The sequence below is a fragment of the Equus quagga genome, chromosome 13 (genome assembly GCF_021613505.1).
Source record: "Equus quagga isolate Etosha38 chromosome 13, UCLA_HA_Equagga_1.0, whole genome shotgun sequence".
Taxonomy (NCBI): Eukaryota; Metazoa; Chordata; class Mammalia; order Perissodactyla; family Equidae; genus Equus; species Equus quagga.
In genome coordinates this window covers 85262159-85283882 of record NC_060279.1, presented here as the reverse complement: position 1 = coordinate 85283882, position 21724 = coordinate 85262159, and the positions used below count along the sequence as shown (strand labels likewise).

Below are 21724 nucleotides of genomic sequence, written 5' to 3'. Positions count from 1 at the left end.
AAAATACACATTTAATGGCTTTAGAGTCCTGTACAGGGAGCACTCTAGACGTTTTCCTGCATCTAAATCAGGTTTAGACCCCTCAACATTCTCAGCAGACAGATCCCCAAACTTATGGTCCAGAGTTTCTTTAAACCTCCTGGGATCATCAGATTTCTTCCAAGGCTCAAGCACTCTGAATGGTGCAATTATCCTTCTTCTGTTTACCTCCTGTCAGAATCTTGGGCTCTTCTCTGGGTGTGCTGAGCCTGAAATAGCAGAATCCCAAGGACTACCAGGATCAAGCCAGCCATGCCCAACTGGATGAGATTCTCCACTGTGTAATCTTGGTGACGTGAGGCTAGGAATTGTGGACAAAGAATTAAAAGGTCAGGGAAGAACAAAATCACCAAGGATCTCCGGATATCCCCCCAGGGCGCCTGCCTCCCTTTGACAGGACATGACCATCTGAGATCAGCCCCATTATGGGAATTTCTCCTAATCAACACTCTTGGGGTCTGACTTGTTTTGTGATGGGTTGGGGATATCAGTTACTCCTGAGGGGAAAAAAGCACGTGGCTGAGGAATTGGAGAAATCTGAGTCCAGCCTTTCCTCTGCGTTCTGGGTTTTATATCCTCCCATTTCTCATGACATAATTCATACATAGTTTCTTCAATAAACCTTTGTCTACTGTAGCAGAGTTCCCTCTGATCTTCTCAATGGATTTTTTCAGGCTCTTTGTTTTCTTTGAACTCAAAACCTGCTTCTGAGTCACAGTGGAACAGAGTTCAGATGTGCTCCAAGAGCTCAGGATTGGAGAGAAAAATGGTCTCCCAGTACAAAAACAATTGAGCCCTTGTATGTTCCCTGTTTAGTCTGGGACACAAGACCTCATAGGCTTATTCTGTATAGCTGAGAGTTCTACTTACTCAATACCTGAGGTCCCAGGGTCCATGGATGAGGATTGGAGTCAGAAGCTCCTGGATGTCAGGAAAGCAAAGGAGTAAGAATCTGAGGCTGTGTCCCCCTCACTCCACCTCACCCAGGTCCTTACTCTCTGAGATTTGCATTTTAATCATCACTTTGACTTTTTCCTCCATTTATTCTCTCATTAATTCAGTCTTCATACAGATAGGAATACCTACAATGGTAGACAGACAGACCTATACAGGCAAACATGCAAGCGTAGATTTTCTAAAGGTGATGTTTAGTCACCAGATTTCTAAAACACTATTATTCCTTGTTTGGAGTGTGAATCAAAGTGGAAAAATAGATAATAAATGTGTGAAAACACATCCAGTGAAAACTGTGGGCATCCAAATGAACACTTGTAGATACATATGAATATATGGTATATATTCATAGATGTGTGTATAAATATATATAACTGTGTTTATATGTATATAGCAGATGTATGTATGACTACATATATACATTATATATATATATATATATATAATATATATAAAGAGAGAGAAAGAGAGACAGAGAAAGATGAAGTCTCAGTCTGCTCTTGAATAAAGTCCTGTCTGCAGGTTGTAGGGAGAGGGCAGAGGAGAAGGAGGAGCTAAGACTTGAGGATTTGGTAAATTGTAGATGGGTCAGGGACCAAAGTGATCTTTGAAGAACTGAATTCCTTCCTTTTTATATATTTATTTATTTTTATTGAGGTGAAATTCACATAACATACAATTAACCATTTTTAAAGTGTTTGATTCAGTGGCATTTAGTATATTTATAATGTTGTGCAACCACCACCTCTATCCAGCTCTATCTTCATCATCCCCAAAGGAGACTACATATGCATCAAGCAGTCACTCCTATTCTACCCTCCTTGCAGCCCCTGGGAACCTCTAGTCTGTTATGAAGTTAGCTTGGTGTTTTGTTCCCATGTAATTCTTATCAACATGCACTCCTGCTCTTCATTCTAAAGTGAGGGTGCTGAAGTTTGGAGAAACCGTGTCAATTACACAAGACCACAAATTACAGGGTTGTCAGACTGGTTTGGAAACTATAAATATCTCCCTTAGATTCTGTGCTTTCTACTCTGCAGCTGGAGACTACTCTCTGTCCTGAAGAAGTTAGAGAATGCAACGTGAGGGACAACTAACACAAGTATTGGATAAATATGATGATTAGTTCTATAAGAGAGAGCCAGGAAGCTAAGAGTTGGAAAATAAGAGTTTCTTGGAGACTTGGGTCCTAGCCCCAGGAGTGGGATTTAGGAAAGAAAGGGATTTGAGAAAGTTTTGGGGGTACAAGAAGGTTCTGGTTAGCTTCTTAGCACCAATCCATTCATGTTGAGTGGCTTTGAGCAAGTAATGTTGCGTTTTGAAGACTTCTGCTTTCAGCTTTAACCATGACACAGAAACCAGCAAATGGGAGAGTGGGACATTCAAAACCAGCTGGTTCCATTTGTTAAGGTGTATCATTATTTTCACCTTGATAGTGATGTGCTCAACTGCAGCTCTGTGAAGGGGGATAAGAAGGGAGTTTGCCATCCCCACAAAGATTGTTTTCAAGCAAGACAAACCCTGAAGGACTTCCTTATATTCAGTATCATTCACTCACATCATGCATTTGTTGTTCCAAAACATATGAAATGATGCCTCCACTAACTCAGGCATATTGTTTATCTACTATCAAGACATAAACCAGTGGTTCTCAACAGAGGACAATTTTGCCTCTTAGGGGAAAATTTGGCAATGTCTGGAGACATTTTTGGTTGTCACAACTGGGGTGGGAGGTACTATTTGCATCTAGTGCATAGAGGCCAGGGATGCTGCTAAATATCCTAAAGTACACAGGACCACCCTCTAAACAAAGAATTGTCCCAGATGTCAATAGTGCTGAGATCTAGAAACCCTGAGCTAAAGAGACTTGATTAATACCTTTAAGGGAATGATGGTGTGGGAAATGTCAGATATTAATTTAAAAAGTACACAGTTATATAATTGTAGATCATGATATATGGCCTACAGTATAAAAATAGAGAATTTGGAGATCTTATAACAGACATAAGAATTCAACTGGTATATGAGGATGAGTGGGAATTGCCTAGGCAATGTGAATAGTAAGGTTTGGAGCATTTCAGATAGAAGGGACAATGAGGCAAGACCCTGAGGTAATAAAGTGGAATGGATGAAGGAGAAACTAAATTAAGGTCACTGTGGGTGAAGAGCATGGAGTCAGAGGGAGAGTGGAAGATGTGCTGGAGAAGTAGACACAAGGGCTTGGGAGACCTGGGGAAATAGCTAGGTTTATCTGAAGATAGACTACTGGGAGTTTTAAGAGAGAGATAAAGATATTCGTATTTTAAAGACACAGGTTACAGTGTCTAGATGGATAGATATGGGGTTACACCCATTAGGAGATCAAATAATAGCTGGAGGGACAGAATATATGGCAGTAATTTAGTACTGCTTAATGCTTTGTACTGTAGTTGGTACAGAATACACAGATCCTACAGTAGCATTGGGCTGAGGCAGTGTCCCTTTAACTGAAGCAAAGAGGAGAGACTGGGGAGAGTGAGGTTGTGAAAGCAAGTAGATGCAACACAGGAGAAAGATTTGGACAATCAAAAACGACCCCTGACTTCCTCATCCCCACAGCTGTGAACAGTCAGTAGTGCACACGTGTTTGATGGACAGACAGCCTAACAGAGGCAAAGACTCAATCCAGGTCTGAGCATGAGGAATTTGAGGGGTCTGGAGATAGAAAGTGAAATACAAATTCTGCAAGGGGGACATAGCAGAGACGATCAGAATGGGAAATATAATTGGAATTCATCTGGGCTTTAGACTATCCCTTCAGCCCTTCTATCTCAGAGCTGCCATGAGGGTTTAGGGAGGCTGGGAAGACTTAGGGAAACACTTATCTTCTTGTGCCTGAATCTTCTGGCTCAGACCGAGCACTGGAAGAGAGAGAGTCTGGAAAAAGCAATCCTCCAGTTTCCGATCTCTATTATAAATCACTCTACATAATGACATACAGGGTGTCATTTCTTCTTCCACAGTGAACATAGCTCCGAGGCTCATCTTTTAGTTTTGTCTTCTAGATTCCAGTCTCTAAGGCTCTCATCTGTAGGAACTCTGAAAGCATCATGTGTCCCCAGACAGCATGGCATGGGTTGAATGAGCCCCTCAAGGTCAACTTGAAAACCTGATTACTGAGCCCCACAAGATAGCTTGGACTTGGGCAGAGGCAGCTACAGATATCTGGGTAAAGACAATCTCTCCATTAAGGAGATCAGAATCTTGTTGGCAGCCACTAAAATCACCAAGTCCTCATGTTAAGAGGGACCCTGACAACTTTGTGATTCTTCCATATTCCCCTCTTTTCCACTTGCATTTCAGGACTTACTGAGACAGAAGAGAGTGCCATCTCTGGGGTCATGATTCTGATATAGCCTCAGTCCAGTTTGCCTTTTGTTGGTGCATATTAGCAGGATGGAAGATTCTCATAAGACAGTAAGATCTAGAGGAAGTATGAGATCAGAGCCCCTCCTCAGAGAATTTCTACACCTATTTCTTCACAAGAAATGGGTTCATCCAAAGAACGTAGTACTGGGTAGCTCTTGGGTGGGGTCCCAGAGGAGACCAATCTTTCTGTTTATGTTTCATATCAGAAGTGAGCATTTTCCTCAACCAACGTCTAATGGGGCTCAAATCCTTCTTTGGACAAGGTCCCACATCCAAATGGAAGGACTTGGGACAAAATATAAGATGGGTGCCATGCAGACAGAGATTTTTCTTCATTGGACCATCATTAAAAAGCCACATGGCCTTCTCTGTTATAGACCCATGTGTCCTCTCTGGAATTCATGGACTAAGTATATCCTCTTGGACTTGATCAGGCAGGCAGTATACTCTTATGCTGCGGATTATCCCAGTGCCAGCACGTAGAGGAATTTTCTCAGGAGCTATTCATCATTTCTAAAGAAAGAATATCCTATATCTACATCTATCTATATTTATATCAACAAATGAGGGATGGATAGAGAATATAAATTAGATAGATAGATAGACAGACAGATAATTTGGTTATAGACTCCTGGCTATTATGGCTATTACTGCTTCTTCAAGTACGGGAAGTCAAATATTTTGAATCAAACTTTCTATTGACTATCTCACTTTCATTGCAATACATCACTCTTTTTCCCCACCTTTATTGAGATATAATTGACATGGAACATTGTGTAAGTTTAAGGTATACGATGTGTTGATTTGACACATTTATGTATTGCAAAATGATTTCCACTGTAGCCTGGTTAACACCTCTGTCACCTCAAACAATTACCATTTCCTTTTTGTAGTGAGAACACGGAAAATCTACTGTCTTAGCAACCTTTAAGTATAGAATACAGTACTGTTAATTATACTTACAATATTGTAAATTAGATCCCAAGAACTTATTCATAACTGAAAGTTTGTGCCCTTTGATCAACATCTCCCAATTTCCCCCACTCCCTAGCCCCCAGTAAGCTTGCCTTCCAACACTCCAACTATTTTGAAGTCCTGAGCCTCTCCCATCTTTTGGAAGGCAAATCAGTTCCCGCATTAACTATTTCATTTTGTGAAAATTTCAGTTGTATCTCTTTTCATCCATTTCCATATATACACTTTCAGTCACCTGTGAATTCAGTGATATAGATTGCATAAAATTTCCCACAACCCAATTTTCTTTCTTGTGGTTTATGGCTTCTTTCCTTCTTTGCTCTCATTTGAATGGGATTGGGTGGAGGAAAAATAATGTTTGTGCTCTCAGTTGGGTATTTAAAATGAATAGAGGAGTAATGGGAAAATACACGGGTTATAGAGGCAGAATGACCTGATTAAAAATACTATTGTTATTGCTTGAAAACGAAGTGGCTTTCTAGGGGGAAGGGAATATTAATTGGTTGACTTCCAGAAACTGGCCTGAGCCACATCTATTAATGAGCAGGGACACATTGTGTTAACTCACCACAACCTTTGGTGGGGGCCGGGGGGTTCTTCCGTAATTTCCTCTTGTGGAAGAAGAATTTTAAAGTGTTCTAGAATCTTTCCCACAGCTTCTTTGCTCTTTCTTTCAAAACTATTTTGGCCCATTAATTTCAATTTCATTAGATTCTCTTCTCTCCTGAGTCCAGATGAATAAAGGTGGGGCCCTAAGTGTAGGCCCAGACTTCAGGATGGATTCTAGACTCAACCCCAAGCTATGTACCAAGAGTTAGGAAATTTTTTTTTTGTAAAGGGTCAGAAAATAAATATCATAGGCTTTGCACACCATACAATCTCTGTCACAACTAATCAATTGTGACGTTGCAGCATGGAAGTTATCAATTGATAACCACATGATACCTACATGATACCTAACCATTGATAACTACATGAATGAGCACGACCATATTCCAGTAAAACTTCTTTTTCAAAAATACGTAGGGGTTCATATTTGGCCTGTACATTGTAGATCGCTGGCTCCATTCTCCAAAGCCCATCTTATTGGACTTATTTGCAATAGGCGGTTAGTGGCTCTGTTGTTTTCTGCTGTGGTGTTTGAATGAACACTGGTCCCTCCACAGCCTCATGGAAAGAAGTGACTGCAGTCTTGGTAAGGATCAGGTGCACATGTGGATTGGCTTTTAGGGCCATATTTATACCATCAGAGACATTTTGATCAGTTCTGACATTTCTCAGTATGATAAATGGGGGAAAAAATGACTAGTGGTCTTGGGCAGATGGCTCTCTCTTGAAATTTCCTTACATATGGACCGTATTATTTTGAAAAGTTTTCCTAAGTGTTTTCCTTTTTTAAAACAAATTATACACCTCTTAGAGTGTTTTCTTAGGCCAACAAGTGAAAGAATACACGGTTAATTACGGTTATTACCACTGCCAGTTTATGAAACAGTATTTCCTCACATACGTTTTACTGACATTGTTTCCATACTAGTCTGCATCTCTTACTGTTGATGCTATTTTACCTTTTTTCCTTAATGTTGATGATTTTTTTCTTCTGTAAGGATACATATAGGAAGAATTATTTTTTATTTAAATTGAGATACCTTGATTCTTATTGTCTGTCTCTAAATGGGTTCTTGGACCACTTAGACAGAGACTTCTGAGAAATGACTGGATTTGTACTTGGATGACTTTATATTATCCTCATGCCTCCAGCGAAGATCAGTTACTTATTCATTAAACCCTTCTTTCACTTACTAGGGGTCGTATGGGACCCTAGGATGTCTGTGTGTTGGGAGGAAGGCAGACCGAGGAAAGATATTCTAGGAGTGGGAAGGAGAAGGGTTATGAAGTCTACTATTTCATTAGCAGCAAATAAGTGCCAGGCTTTGTTCCTGAGGCCTTTTAACTTTTATGATCCCGTTAGATTCTGATAAAGCCCCCTGTGAGGGAGATGGTAATGGCACCAAATTAAGGAGGATGCAACTGGGACTTCTCAAGATATCATGCCTTAAAAGGAGGCAGGAACTGTGACTCCAATGACTTTGATCTTCTTTTGTACCACTCTGCCTCCTAGCAGAGGAAGAACCCAAATTTAGCACCAAGATCACCGTCCACACTCCTACTTGGTGTGGTTCTCTCCTCTGCTGGCATCAGTCACAGCCTGATTTCAAAAATAAGGAAAATGAGTCTTTAAGAAAAATGGCTTTGCCAAAGGTCCTGCAGCTAAGAAGGAACAAAACAAAATCAATTGCTAAACATCTGAAAAATGTCCATCTCCAGAGCATGTCTTAGATCCTCCAGGGAAGATGCTAGGGTTGCTGTATCCTGGCACCAGATGAGCATGACAAACATGCTTCTGGGTTACATTCCAGTGGAATATCTTCTCCTTGGGCTGCAATATTGCACGCCTGGGTGGAGAATAAGAGTTTTGTGTTCAATCCTGGGAAAGAGAAGCCCATGTAGTAACGGTGTCACTCATTCTTCGTATTGTCCTTTGGTATCTGAACAGAGATCCTAGTCCCCACTTTCTGTGTTTTTTGCATATTTTTTGTTTATTACTGTCTTTTTTTCTCTGCTTTATTCTCTCTGCATATGTCTTCCTTTATCTTCCTCTGAGCATCATGTTATCTCTTACTGTTTCTCTACCTGATTTTGAATTTTTGTCTCTGCTTGTAATACGCTTCTGTGATGGTTATCTGTATGTGTCAACTTGACTGGGGCATGGGGTGTCCAGATATTTGGTTAAACATAGTCCTGAGTGTGTCTGTGAAGGTTTTATGGGTGAGATTACCATTTGAATCAGTAGACTGAGTAAAGCAGTCTAAAATCAGTAGACTGAGTAAAGCACCCAATGTGGGTGAGCCTCATCTAATCTATTTAGCATGAATAGAATGAAAAGACTGACCCTCCCATGAGGAAGAGGGAACTCCTTCTGCCTGACTGCTTTGAGCTAGGCCATCAGTCTTTTCTCGTCCTCAGCCTCAAACTGAAACATCAGCTCTCCTTGGGTCTTGACCCTGCTGGTTTTCAAACTGGTACTTATACCATAGACTCTCCTGGTTCTCAGGTCTTTGGACTCAGACTGGAGCTACACATCAGTGGTCTTGGGTCTCCAGCTTGCTGACTGCAGATCTTGGGGCTTCTCAGGTACTATAATCACATGAGCCAATTCCTTATAATCTCTCTCTCTCCATTTATACATCTATATATACGTCTATATGCATCCTATTGGTTCTGTTTCTCTGGAAAACCCTGACTAAGATAGCCCTCATATTCCCACCTCTACTGCTCAGGAATCCCCATAGGACAGGGCTTATAATAGCCATTCTATGACCTAAGGAGTTTGAAGCCATTGAGCTCCAGGAATCACAGGGATCCAAGTATCTGTGTAGAGACAGATGATAAGAATCAAGGTATCTATTGGTTTCTGCGTATTCTGGAGTCTCAGAGCTAATGGAAAATTTGCCTTGAAGCTACCTAACTGGTTATTAAGGTAATTAGTAGGTTTTATTCTCTTTGTATGGTGTAACCATGTTGAACCCAAGTGGTGAGTGATGATGGAGATCTACAGCCCTCATTGGGGTACTCACCAGTGTTGAAAACAGGACGGGAGAGAGATGAGGAAATGAAGCTGCCCATCCTCTACCCCACTGCAGATCCTTTGTCTTCTAACGCTGAGCTCCTGGGAGTCCTGGGATCACCTTCCCATGTCCCTGGGGACTTGACTCCCTCCCTTAAAGTTGCAGAGAGGGAGCAGAAGCTGATGATGAAAGATGCCTGTACTCAAAAGGAGGTCTCTTACCTTGCGTTAAAGGCATCTGCACCACATAGAAATCACTCTGTGGGTGAGAGGCCAGGAGGGGCTTCTGGGAGATGGATAATAGGAAAAGGCTGATGCAAGCTCTGATCTCCCCAAACTGGGCCTCGTTGCTCCTCTTCCTAACTCTGCCCTGACCCCTTTCTCCATCTGCCTGGATACACAGACCCTCCCAATGTGGGCATTCATGCAAGATATGAAGGAGGATCTTGGAGGTGCATTCTCAGTCTCTTTTTTCCTTCCACTTTATCTATGCTTCTTTCTCTCCAGAATTCCCAAGCATCCCCTCATTATCAGAAGGATACTTCTCAGATATAGTTTTAAAATTTAGTCTGAGTCGCAAGACATGGGGCAAGTTTAGAGCTTCCTCACCTGTGACAGAAAGGTAAAGTAGGTCACTTGGGTCTGACCACACACCTGGAGAGTCATTGAAAGAGCCATAGCATCTATAGGTCCCATTGTGGGCTGGGGTCGCAGGGCCCAGAAGGAAGATGGCCTGGAATGCACCATTATGGCTCTGCCCTCCAGCAAACCAATGTTCATGGGCCTCCCCATCCCTGGATAAATGGTACACATCAAATGAGCTCTCGGAGCTGCAGAACAAGGTCACATTCTCTCCTAACTTCACCACTGGGCTCAACTGGGTTAAGAGAGGTTTTTTGTATAGACCTGGGAGAAAAAGAGACAGTTTAATTAGAGAGGCTCTTCCTTACGCACCGTATCCTTAACACCTGAAGGACCTGAACTGAGAATTCATTCTCCCTGTTCTCATGACTTCTCTTTGTCTTTCTCTCTCCCTCTCGCTCTCATGTCTATCTCTATCCTTCTACTTTCTCTGTCTCTTGCTCTCTCTCTCTATGTCTCTGACCTTGCCTCCCTCCTATTTGTTTTCCTTTTTGTGTTTTTTTACTCTTTCTGCCTCTCCTTGGATTGGTTGGTTTGATCTGTATCTTTTTCTTTCATTCTGAGTCTCTGTTTATGTCTTGACCCTATCTTTTTGCATCTATCTGGGTATCTACATCTATCTATCCGTCTGTCTATCTGTCTATGTATATATGTATGTATGTATCTATTCATCCTTCCTTTCATCCAACCATCCATCCATTATCTCTCTATCTACCTGCCTACCTGCCTCCATCTCCATGACATTCTCTGCTTCTCTGTCTCTCTAGTTCTCTTTTGGAATCTATCATCCACCCCCCCATCACCATTTTTCTCTATCTTTGTGTCCCCCACTCAGGTCTCTGCTTTTTAGGGTTTTTATCTTCTTCCTCCCATCTTTCTCTCTACTTGTCTATCCCTTTTTATTTTTCTCCATCTCTTTTTTTCTTTTTATGTGTCTCTGACCTAGTGTTTGTCTCTCTCTTCCATCCTTCTGGCCCATTCTGTGTGTGTGTGTGTGCGCATGCGTGCGCACATGTACACGTGTGTTTCTATGTCTCTGATTTTCATTGACTCTTCTTTCTCTCTGACTACTTCTCTCTGTGGGCTTTTGACATCAATAATCCTGCAACATCGAGGTGACCTCAGAACATGTGCCTGAGAAACAACTTTGGGAACCCATAAAACATACAACATATAGGGGGTTGGTGTTTGGCTCCTTCACCCAGGACCATGGTATCCTGGGACACATATGGCTCAACCACATGGAATGAAGTCATGTCAGAGTAAACACAGCATCTTTGGGTGCCACATGGGAAGAGGACACAGGACTCATGGAGAATCAGCCTGAGACACGTCAGCCTGGCCCTGAAATGTGAGCCAGGTACGTGGTGTGCCTTTGAGTTCTTCTGATAGGGAAGAGAATACGGATTTAAAATGGAAACCAAACTTCTAAACTGTCCCAGGTGTCTGAACAAATGCAGAGAGGAAGGGCACCCTCCCTTTGATATAAGCATATCTGTCTGTATATCTCCCTTCACTCTTTATGTCCATTTCTGACTCCCCCGTCTCTGCCCCTATATCTTTCCTTTATATCATAACAAATGCTCTATATTGTTTCTCTTCTTTCACTGTCTCTCTTGGTGTAGTTGTCACCAAGTCTGTCTCTCTTCATAAGAAACCAATGTATATCTCCTTCATCACCACCTGGAGCTTCCAAGTCCTGGAACGTCCCATCTGCATCCCAAAGAGGACAGGGGCAGGTCTGGAAACTCTCACCCGTGATCGTGATGTTCAGTGGGTCACTGGGGGTCGACCACTCATAGGAGGAGTAATTGGTAGAACCAAAGCATCTGTAGGTCCCCGCATGGGCTGTCGTCACAGGACCCATGAGGAAGGTGGCTTGGGAGCCCCCATCATGGAGCTGCCCAACAAGGTGTAAGGGGCTCTCCATTACCCCCTCTCTGTGCAGAATGAAGCTGTCAAACATGATCTCTGAGCAACACTGCAGGGTCACATTTTGTCCTGATTGCACCAGGGGACTCAGCTGGGCCAAGAAGGAAGGTTTTCTGTAGACTCCTAAGAACGTAGATGTTGTGAGTTTAGAAGGAGCCATCCTTCCTCACCCCATTCCATGGGACTTGGAATGATCGAGAATTTCTCCTCATGTTTGTCTTTCTCCTTGCTCTCTGTGCCCTTTCTATGTGAATGCCCCCTTCTTTCTCTCTCTTTCCTTTTCTCTGTTTCTCTGTCTCTAGCAGCACCAGACTCCATTCCCACTGCACTGTCTTTGGCACTTTTGCTGTTGTATCTGTTTTCCACAGAGCCCTTTCCTGCCGTCATGATGGTGGCAGGAGTGTGACCACTGCAGTTTGCATTTCCAGGCTCTCTTATCATCCTGGTCATACATTTTTTTGATGAATTGAGTTTCCTGGTAGAAGGTAAAAGTTAAGCAGTAAGGCAGGTACCACTGTACCTCCCAATGTCCACCCAATCTGTGCCTCGGGGAGAGGGGCACATCTCTTGTCATGTCTGTGCCTTCCCCATGGTCCAAGCTTCATAGGGTGGCCCCTGAGGCTGGTTCCATGAGCACTGACACCTCCCTGTGTCACTGTAATCTAGTGGTGGCATCAGCATTCTGTCCTTCCCTATTGCTGAGTAGCCTCACTTCCCCTGTTGGGCTTCCTAATTTATGCTTCACCTGGGTATCTGTATTGGTTACTTATTGATACTGTAACAAATTGCCACAAACATTGTGGCTGAAAAGGACATAAATGTATTATCATATAGTTCTGGATGACAGAAACCCAACACGGGTCTCACTGGGCTAAAATAAAGATGTCAAATTTTATTTGGATTATGATCCTTATGGAAGATCAAGGGGTGAATTAGTTTCTGTGCCTTTTCTGGTTTATAGAGGTAACCTGAATGCCTTATAACCTCGTTCCATCCTCAAAGCCAGCAATGGCTGGTGAAGTCTTTATCATGCTGCATGACTTGATACTCTCCTGCTTTCTTCATTCTCTTATATGGACACTTGTGATGACCTTGAGCCCACCCAGATAATCCAGGATCATCTCCGTATCTCAAGGTCTCTTTATTAGCAACCTTAATTCCATCTTAAGTGTGAATTGGCCTTGGATTGCAACATAACATATTGGTATATTTGGAGTCTTAAGATGTAGTCATCATCAAGGGGTCATTATTCTGCCCACCACAGTACCCTCTTCCTTGTATTAAATCTTGTTTTCTCTAAAATACTTTGAGGGGTTCCTGTACTTCTGACTGGATCTGTCTGACACTCCCATGAGAAAATTCTGGGATTAGGCAGATTGGGACAGTGAATAGCCACTCTGGGTAAGAGCTCTCTGACCTGTGACCACAATCACCAGGGGGTCACTGGGTGCTGACCACACAGAGGGGGAGTGCCTGTAAGAACCATCACATCTGTAGGTTCCTGCATGTGCTGGTGTCACAGGGCCCATGAGGAAGGTGTTCTGGAATATTATGCCCTGGAGCTCAGGGGTGTGGGCTCCGTCATCCTTGTCCAGTCTGAATGTGTCAAACCCGAGATGAGAGTGACACCAAAGATTCACATGCTGTCCTTGAGGAACCACAGGACTTGGCCAAGCAGATAGGGAGGGCTTGTCCTGACCACCTAGGGGAGAGAGAGGCACAGCCTTAGAGGAGAAAATGGGGACCTCCTCCCCTCCATGTGCTCGGATGTTCCTCCTCTTTCCCATAGTTCTAAGGCTCCTTTCCAAACCTGGGGGTACTCAGAGCTACATGAAGACTCCCCAGCACCACATAGACATGGCAGCTTCCTACAACATGTATTGACTGAGAATTTTGACTGAATAAAAGACTCTTACTAGGTGTTGATGATGAAAAAACGTAAATGTAAAAGAAGACAAAATAGACACTGAACAGAACAATAATAAACTATGTAAATGAAGTCACATCAGCTAACACATGAAGCACATTAAACCATTGATCCTGCAACAGAACATTCTGGAATTTCAGGGGGTCATGGCATACAGTTCTTCCACCTCTTCTGATAGAAGGATGGCAGCACCACTCTGCAGCCCTGCATTTCCCTCATGGAAATGCTGGAGAACTTGAGTTATCATCTTGTCCTCAGAGGGTCTGTCATTCCTGGCACTGCTTCCTTCCCTTACTCTACAGATGACACCATTTCATCTCCAGACACACCAGCCCTGAGCACCACAGTCTCCTCCACGTGCCCATAGAGCCTGGCTCAACTAAGAGGAAGAGTCTGGGGAGGGTCTCTAGACAAGAATTGGGGGTAGATTTCCCAGGGACCCTATTTTATGATTTACAAGAGATTCACCCACAAGGCTTACAGAAGTCAACCCATCACCCAATGTCCTGTGCCTCCTACCCTTCTGTTACAGGAAAATCTTCATATTTGGGATGGATGGTAACCCAAGATTTGGAGAGAGGACTCACCCACTTGTGCCCAGATCCTCTGAACCAAGAAGAACTCTGGAAAGAAAGACTCATAATGGATGATCCATCTCCACACAAGACCTTGCCTCCTACTCCTGCCCTTGCCTGGCCTAGGAGCCCCACCAGTGAGGCCCGTGCTCGGCAGAAGATAAACTCAGTCATAAAGGCCCACCTCTCCCCACATGCACAGGGTGCTCTATTGTGGGGAGACCCAGACCTCCAGGCCAATATTTCCATCATAGTGTTCAAGACCCTTCGTTTCCTTCCAGGACTCACCAAGACACACCAGGCTGATGATCATGGGCGACATGGCGCAGCTTCTGCTGAACAGAAAGCAGCGACCCAGCAAAGCTGATGAGTACACAGGATCTTGCAAGAAGAGCCCAGCTCATGTAGCTTATAAGTTGACCACAGTGTGGAAGGATGATGCACACAGGCTCTTCTGACCCTACATATGGCAGGGGTGGGGGCCAGGTTGAGGGCGTAATCGAGCTTCCTGGAAAATGTTCAGGCTAGAGCCATCACTTCAGAGAAATTACTAGGGTCAGACTTGAAATAAAATCTTGGATCCAGTCCCTCCTAGGCTGAATGATCAAATTTTGTACTTACATTAAAGGCCTTTGATGTATTTTTGTCATTTGTATGTGAGCTTCAAACTCTTCGTGTGTGTTAGATAGCTAAAATATCTAATAGGTATTCTTAATATTATACCAATTGTAACATACAAATCAAAATTTATTTCCACACTGATATTTCTAGTATTGAAGCAGCACTAGTTAAAAATAATTGAATTTCTCAGGATGAAGGTTTATGCATTTATTTGGAATCACAGAGTTCCATTTTTTTTTGCAATAAACAAAACATGTAAATTATGGATATTGTAGTTTTATCTGGAATTCATCTTATTACCCAAGTATCCAAACTTGTTCTCTCTCTAGCTCTCTCTTTTTCTATAACTTTAAATTATATATGAATATATAAATATCCATTAACACAATACTATAGAAAATCAACTTTACAAAAGCCAATTACGAATGTTATAAAAAAAACTGCATAACATTTCTAGAAAAAAACCTGATAATATATACCTACTTGAAAACCATTGCAATAACCAAACAATCAAATCTGTTTATGTGTTTTTGCCTTCATTCTGTCCTTTGTTGGACCCTTACAGCTTCTGAAATTTGGATAAAATTTTCCCTTATATGTTCTAAATAGAGTTATATAACATTCATATCTATTTGTAAAACTTTTAATTTTTATACATTGTATGTGTGTGTTTATACACACACCTACGTACCCACATTCATAGTTGTTAGAAATTAAAAAAATATATAAACTTCGAATCTTCCTGTTTTGTTCTCACATTTATATTGCCGACACATATACTGATTTTTATAGCTCCATTTCATTCTTTTGGATTTCTGTATACTATTCTTTGCATGATTATATCAATATAGACTTATCAATGGGCAATTTTGTTGTTTCTAGGTTTTCCCTGTTATGGCCCACATCTTTCTGATGATTTTTGCACTTAATCCCTTGTACCTATATACAGGATTAACTGGCATACATAGCTACAAGTGAAACTATTGGGTTTTGAACAAGTTGATGTTCAGCTTTAATAGATAGTGCAAAATACTTCCAATATGAGCAAAAGTCATCAGAGGAGCAATGTTTATCAATTTTATTGCTTTTTGCAAGGAACAGTCTTTTGGTTTCATGTTATTTTTCTCCGTCATGTATGTATGCGTGTGTGCAGGTGTATATGTATGTATGTATTTTTGATGATTACCATTTATTTCTTTACTTCAACTTACTTTGGAATTAATTTACTCTTTTTTAAAATGTCTCAAAGTGAGATTCAGATCTTTATTTAAACCTTTCTTCTCAACACAAACATATGAAGCGTAATGTCCCTTAAAGCACTCTTTTATCTGGATCACTTATCATTTGATATGGCAAGTATTCACTTTAGCTAAGTATGAAATATTTCCTACTTTTCTTTGCAATGTTTTTTTCTGACCCATTGGTTATTTAGATGTGTGTTCATTGATTTCCAAATATCTGATGACTTGTCAGCTATCTCTTGGTCAAATATTTCAATTTTAATTCAGCTGTTGCTATAAATCATATTCTCTATGATTCAATATTTTAAAATTGATCTTGCTGAATCTTCCAAGCTCACTAGAAAGGACTGTTAATTAGGACACTTTAAGGTGGAAGGTTTTCTAAATATTATTTAGGTAAAAACGGTTGAATTGCTTTTCATGATTTTTATATCCTTACTGATATTCTCTCTACTTGGTCTGTCATCTTCCTAGAGGGGAGTGCTGATATCTCTAGCTATAATTTGGATGTGATCAATTCTGCTTTCAATCCTGTCTTTGTTTTGGTGTCTTTTGAGGTTCTAAAGTCAGGTCTATATGCATTTGGAATGGTTATATGCTTTTTTGAATCTGGCTCTATCATTATGAAGCATTTCTTTTTATATCTTCAGCTTTCATGGTTTTAGAGTTTGTATGGATAAAATCTTCCATTCTTTTAGTTTTAAAAGTTTTTTTGATGTATCCTTTACATATGGTAAAATTAGCCTGTTTTACAAATACAGTTCACTGACTATTAGCAGTACAGTGTTTAGAGTTGTGCATCATCACGACAACCTAATGAAAGGAAGAAGAGTGGCAAAAGAAAAAAAATGGGAAGCAAGTGAATAAATTTAGGCCATTTTAACTTTTTTATTTTTTTTAATGATTGGCATCTGAGCTAACAACTGTTACCAACCTTCTTTTTTTCTTCTTCTCTCCAAAGCCCCAAGTACATAGTTGTGTATTCTAATTGTAGGTCCCTCTGGTTGTGCTATGAGGGACACCACCTCAGCATGGCCTGATGAGTGGTGCCATGTCCATGCCCAGGATCATAACCAGTGGAACCCTTGGCCACTGAATTGGAGTGGGTGAACTTAACCACTTGGCCTTGGGGACAGCCCCTGGCCATTATATCTTCAGATATTTTTCTGTCTTCTCCTCCTATCTTTGTACACATATGCAACACCAATCCAATTACACATATATAACACCACATACTTACAGCCCATGGGTCACTGCAGCTCTGTTCATTTGTTCCAATACTTTTTTCTACCTGTCTTTCATTTTGGAGAGTTTCTATTGCTATATTTTCGAGTTTACTAGACATTTATTTTGCAATATGTAATCTGCTTTTAATGTGATGGACTGAATTATTGTTTTTCATTTTTGATATCCTTCTCATAGAATTTCTTAATTATTTCTTTCTTATATTAAAAATTCTTTTGAAACATTATATTGTATTTTCTCTTTGATGATGAAACATATTTATAATATCCATAATAAAATTTATTTATTGAAATTTCCAGTTTCAAGATTTTTTTAAATTTATGGACTCCCTTATATTGTATCATCTTCCCTTTGCATATGTACACTTTTCCAAGATCCTTGAACACCTAGCAATTTTTGATTGGAATTGGAACATTATGAACGTTATGTCGTTGAGTACTAGATTTTGGTGTCTTCTTCTAAAGAGTGTTACGTCCTTTTGGCATGCGGTCAGATACCCTGCAGAGAAGCTTCAGTTCTTAGAAGTCTTCGGATTTCCAATACCCAAATATTCTTTGCTCAGAAATGTAGAGTTTCACTCTAAGCCTGTGTAGCCCAGTATTTGGCAGCAGACTCAATTGGACCCTTATGCAGATATCTGGAAGCCCCTCCTCCCATGTTATTGGCTATAAAATTCTACATTCTTCAGCTGTCCTGAACTCTGAACTCCATCTGCTGTATACAGGAGACCACTATATCCTGTCTGAGATTCTCTTCCTACACTGTAGTCTGGAATTGAATCCTATCAAGTAACATGTACTCAGTTCAGTTGTCTTCATTCTCTTGGTATCATACTCATGTCCTGGCAGTTGTCCTACTTCCAGAATCCAGTGCCTCAGGGATAGGCTTATGGTAGGAAGTAGAGGTTTCTCTTGTCCTCATTCAACATCAATTTTAGGCAGGATCTATGTGCCTGGGTCTTGAGGATGGGGCTCGCTCAGTGTTTCTGTCCCTCTTCTCCATGGCAGCCAAACCCAACCCTGTATGTTTTTCTAACCTTGTGGAAATTCCTATTCTTCAGTCAGAAGCTGCAAATCTCTAATGGTATCTGTGTAGGATCATGTGTCCTACACTCCCCCTTGAGGAAGAGGGTTTTTAAAAATTTACCATTGTTCCAGCCACAATGGGTCATTACTTGGGATCTGAGGTCGACAGATTCTTTCTGACCCTCCCCAAGTGGATTAAGGTTTTTGCTAGCATGTGAGAAAAAGATCTGGGCAGGGGATGAAATTTGAAGTCACACATAGTGACAGCTAATCATGTTGGGACCATCAGACCTCCATTTAATTCAGTTGCATAGTATCTAAAAAATCAAGATGGATTGTGGCAGGTGATGTTGGACCACCACAAACTTAACTAGATTTCCAAATATGGCTACTATTATGGGTGCATATATTTAATTGATGTATTTGTTGGGTCTATTTATCAGAACACAATTTTTATTTAGTCATTGATTTGTTGAATATGTTATTTCCAAAATATATCAGGAAGAGTGATCAGAAATATCTACATTCACTTTATAAAGACAACAGTACGCATGCACCATCATGCCCAGAGCTTTGCTCACCCCCAGTCCTCTGTTACAGTATAGTTTGAAGGGACCATGATCATCTTGGTATTCTACAGACCATTACTCTGGTCCACTCTACTGATAACATGATTTTAATTGGACTTGAGGAACAGGAAGTAACAAGTTCTCTGAATCCTGTGATGAGACATATGTGCTGTAGATTATAGAATTTTGACATAAATATAAATGTTTTATAACCTAAAATGTCAGTGAAACTTATGGGGGTCTTCTCTGATTCATGGAAGTATCCTCTACTAGGTAATGGAAAACATTTTGGTCCTTGCATCTACCACAAAATAAGAGGTAGAATGCTGTATTAGAAGGCTTATTTGGGTCTTGGAGACAGTGGTATGTACACTCCCCCCTCCCCCCACACACACACATAGTACTATAATTTCCTCTATGACAATTCTCTGAAAGACAGGATTAAGTCGTAGAGAGGGAGTAAGGGATACCTAGGGACAGAAGATGCCTGTAACACCCCAAGTATGACTTTCTACCTGGTGAAACAGAGGCTCAGAGGAAAATGAGTATGTTCAAGATCACACAGCTGGAAATTACTACAAGTAGGTTCTTAAATTTCTCTCCTAATGAGTCTACCTCTGAGTGTATCTTGAATCCACCTTCTCAGTTCTTTCTTTACTACCTTCATGTCTAAACCTCCATGATTTTTCCCCAGAAGGACTGTCATAGCCTTTCACTAGGACCGTGGCTTCCTCTCACTTCCCCTAAATCAATTCTTTTCAACTATGCCAATGTGTTATTTCTAAAATGGAATGTAGATCATGACACATTTATGATCAAAAATTGTGAGTCACTTCACATCTCAGTCTGAATAAAATCCAAGCTCTTTCCAACTGCTTATGAACGTTCACATAATTTGGATCCTGTCTACCTCTCTTAACTCCCCCCCCCCCACACGTCAGCCACACTGGTCTGGTTGGATTCATGGTGCTCATGGATATAGTTGTTGATACTCTCCCTCAACCAATCTTGTTAAGAACAACTCTGTCATTAACATAGCTCCTTAAATTTTAGGAATTCATCTACTCTAGGTTATCCACTTAAGCTTTCTCTATAATGCTAGCCTATTTTAATACTCTTTCAAGTGACACTTCTGTAGTATTATGCAGAACATTTTAATTACATGTTAGGCATTTATTTTACCTTCTCCCATTCTTTGACCTAACACTGGAATATGATCACCATGAGGACAGAGGCCTCTTCCTGCTTAGCTGTTGCATATTTAACTCATAGAACTTTACTAGTGGGCAATCAATAGTTATGGTGCATTCTTCCATCCTTCCCATCCCCCGTCATCCCCATCCCCGCAGACCTTGAAGGAGGGAGGATAAGCATGGCTCCTGGGCGGTGGTCAAGTTCACTCTGACCCTTACCTCCCTTTTGGAAGGGGTCTCAGTTCCACAACATGAGAGGCTAAATGTCCCCTCAGATTCCCATGATGACCACAGTCTCAAATGCTGATGGAGAACATGGGGGTGAGAGAGTGAGGGTGACTAGCCCAAAGCCAGAGCTTGGAAGTGGCAGAATGAACACTCACACAGAAGCCCTCTCTCTCCTCTGGCATCATGGATTAAATTGAGGCCTCCTTGCTCATCTTTTGTGGTGTTTGTTCCTGTGGGTAATGGGAAATTACTTTCAGGAGATCCTAGGGAAAAGGACAGAGAATGGTGAGCCAGTGTCCTTCCTTGCACACTGAAGTAGGACCATTCCTCTGGAAGGTTGATCCCCTGCACACCCCTCACTGCCATCCTCCTAAGGACTGTTGGGGATCCTGGTACCCCTTCCCCATCATCCCTTGGGGGATAACTTCTTCCCTGAAGTGCAAAGTGTAGAGGGGACTACGAGATGTCTGGTGAGCAAAGAGTTCCATAATCAAGAAACACTATCTCCCTTCCAGACAAGAAGTATCTTTTCACCTGCTGGAAATCACTCAGGCGAGGTCATGAGTAGATTCTGGGAAATGGATAATGGTGAGGGTCTGATGTAACTTCTGATCTCTTGAAACAAGGTCTGGCTTTTCCCTTTCCTTCTTCTGTTCTGACTCTGGTCTCCATCTGCCCGGATACATAAGACCCAAGGAGGACCTCAGACAAGACATGAAGAAGGGTTTTGTAGGGATCCTCTTTGCCTTCCTCCATAAGAGAAGATAGGGAATCCAGAGTGTTACATGAGTTCACGTTTTTTTTTTTTTTGAGGAAGATTGACCCTGAACTGAGATCTGTCACCAATCCTACTCTTCTTTGCTGAGGAAGACTGGCCCTGAGCTAACATCCATGCCCATCTTCCTCTACTTTATATGGGGGACACCTGCCATAGCATGGCTTGACAAGTGGTGCGTAGATCTGCACCCGGGATCCAAACCAGTGAACCCTGGGTAGCTGAAGTGGAACGTGCGAACTTAACCACTGTGGCACCGGGCTGGCCCCATGAGTTCACTTTTTATGACACCATTTCTGAGTGTTTGTCTCTCTCTCCAGAATCCCTGGCCTCCCTCACTATCATCTTCAATTACATTCAGATATGGCTTTAGGACTTAGTTTGTACCCATAATGGCAGCATCTGTGAGTGGAAGGGGGAGTCAGAGAAAATGTTTCTTGTACAGATCTGGTATAAAAAGTGACCTTAATTTTAGAACATACACCTTACTCAATTATCTTAGGACATGAATGTAGGATTATTTTCATCATAGTCACTCCTGTCTCTTTTCCTGTGGCTCTCTGCTTCTCTATTTTGTCTTTGTACCTCTCACCCAGTGAGTGTGTGTGTGTGTCCTCCTGGCCTCTGCACTGCCTTGATCCTCTTACTTTCTTCCTATGCCTTCATGGTACACTCGTCCTCAAAGCTATGGGAGGTGTGGGGTCCTCCATGAACATGGAAATAAGTATTCATGTCAGAAACTCAGAG

The 21724-nt window shown here is 41.5% G+C and overlaps 1 protein-coding gene across 1 annotated transcript in view; it reads right to left on the bottom strand.

The window, feature by feature from the left end:
* The window catches only part of LOC124250287 (leukocyte immunoglobulin-like receptor subfamily B member 3), an 80002-nt gene that overhangs the window by 23691 nt on the left and 34587 nt on the right, over positions 1-21724 (bottom strand). Inside the window, 3 exon segments of the mRNA XM_046682104.1 lie at positions 917-960; positions 9614-9910; positions 11402-11701. Of these exon segments, the coding sequence (XP_046538060.1) occupies positions 917-960; positions 9614-9910; positions 11402-11701 (641 nt within the window).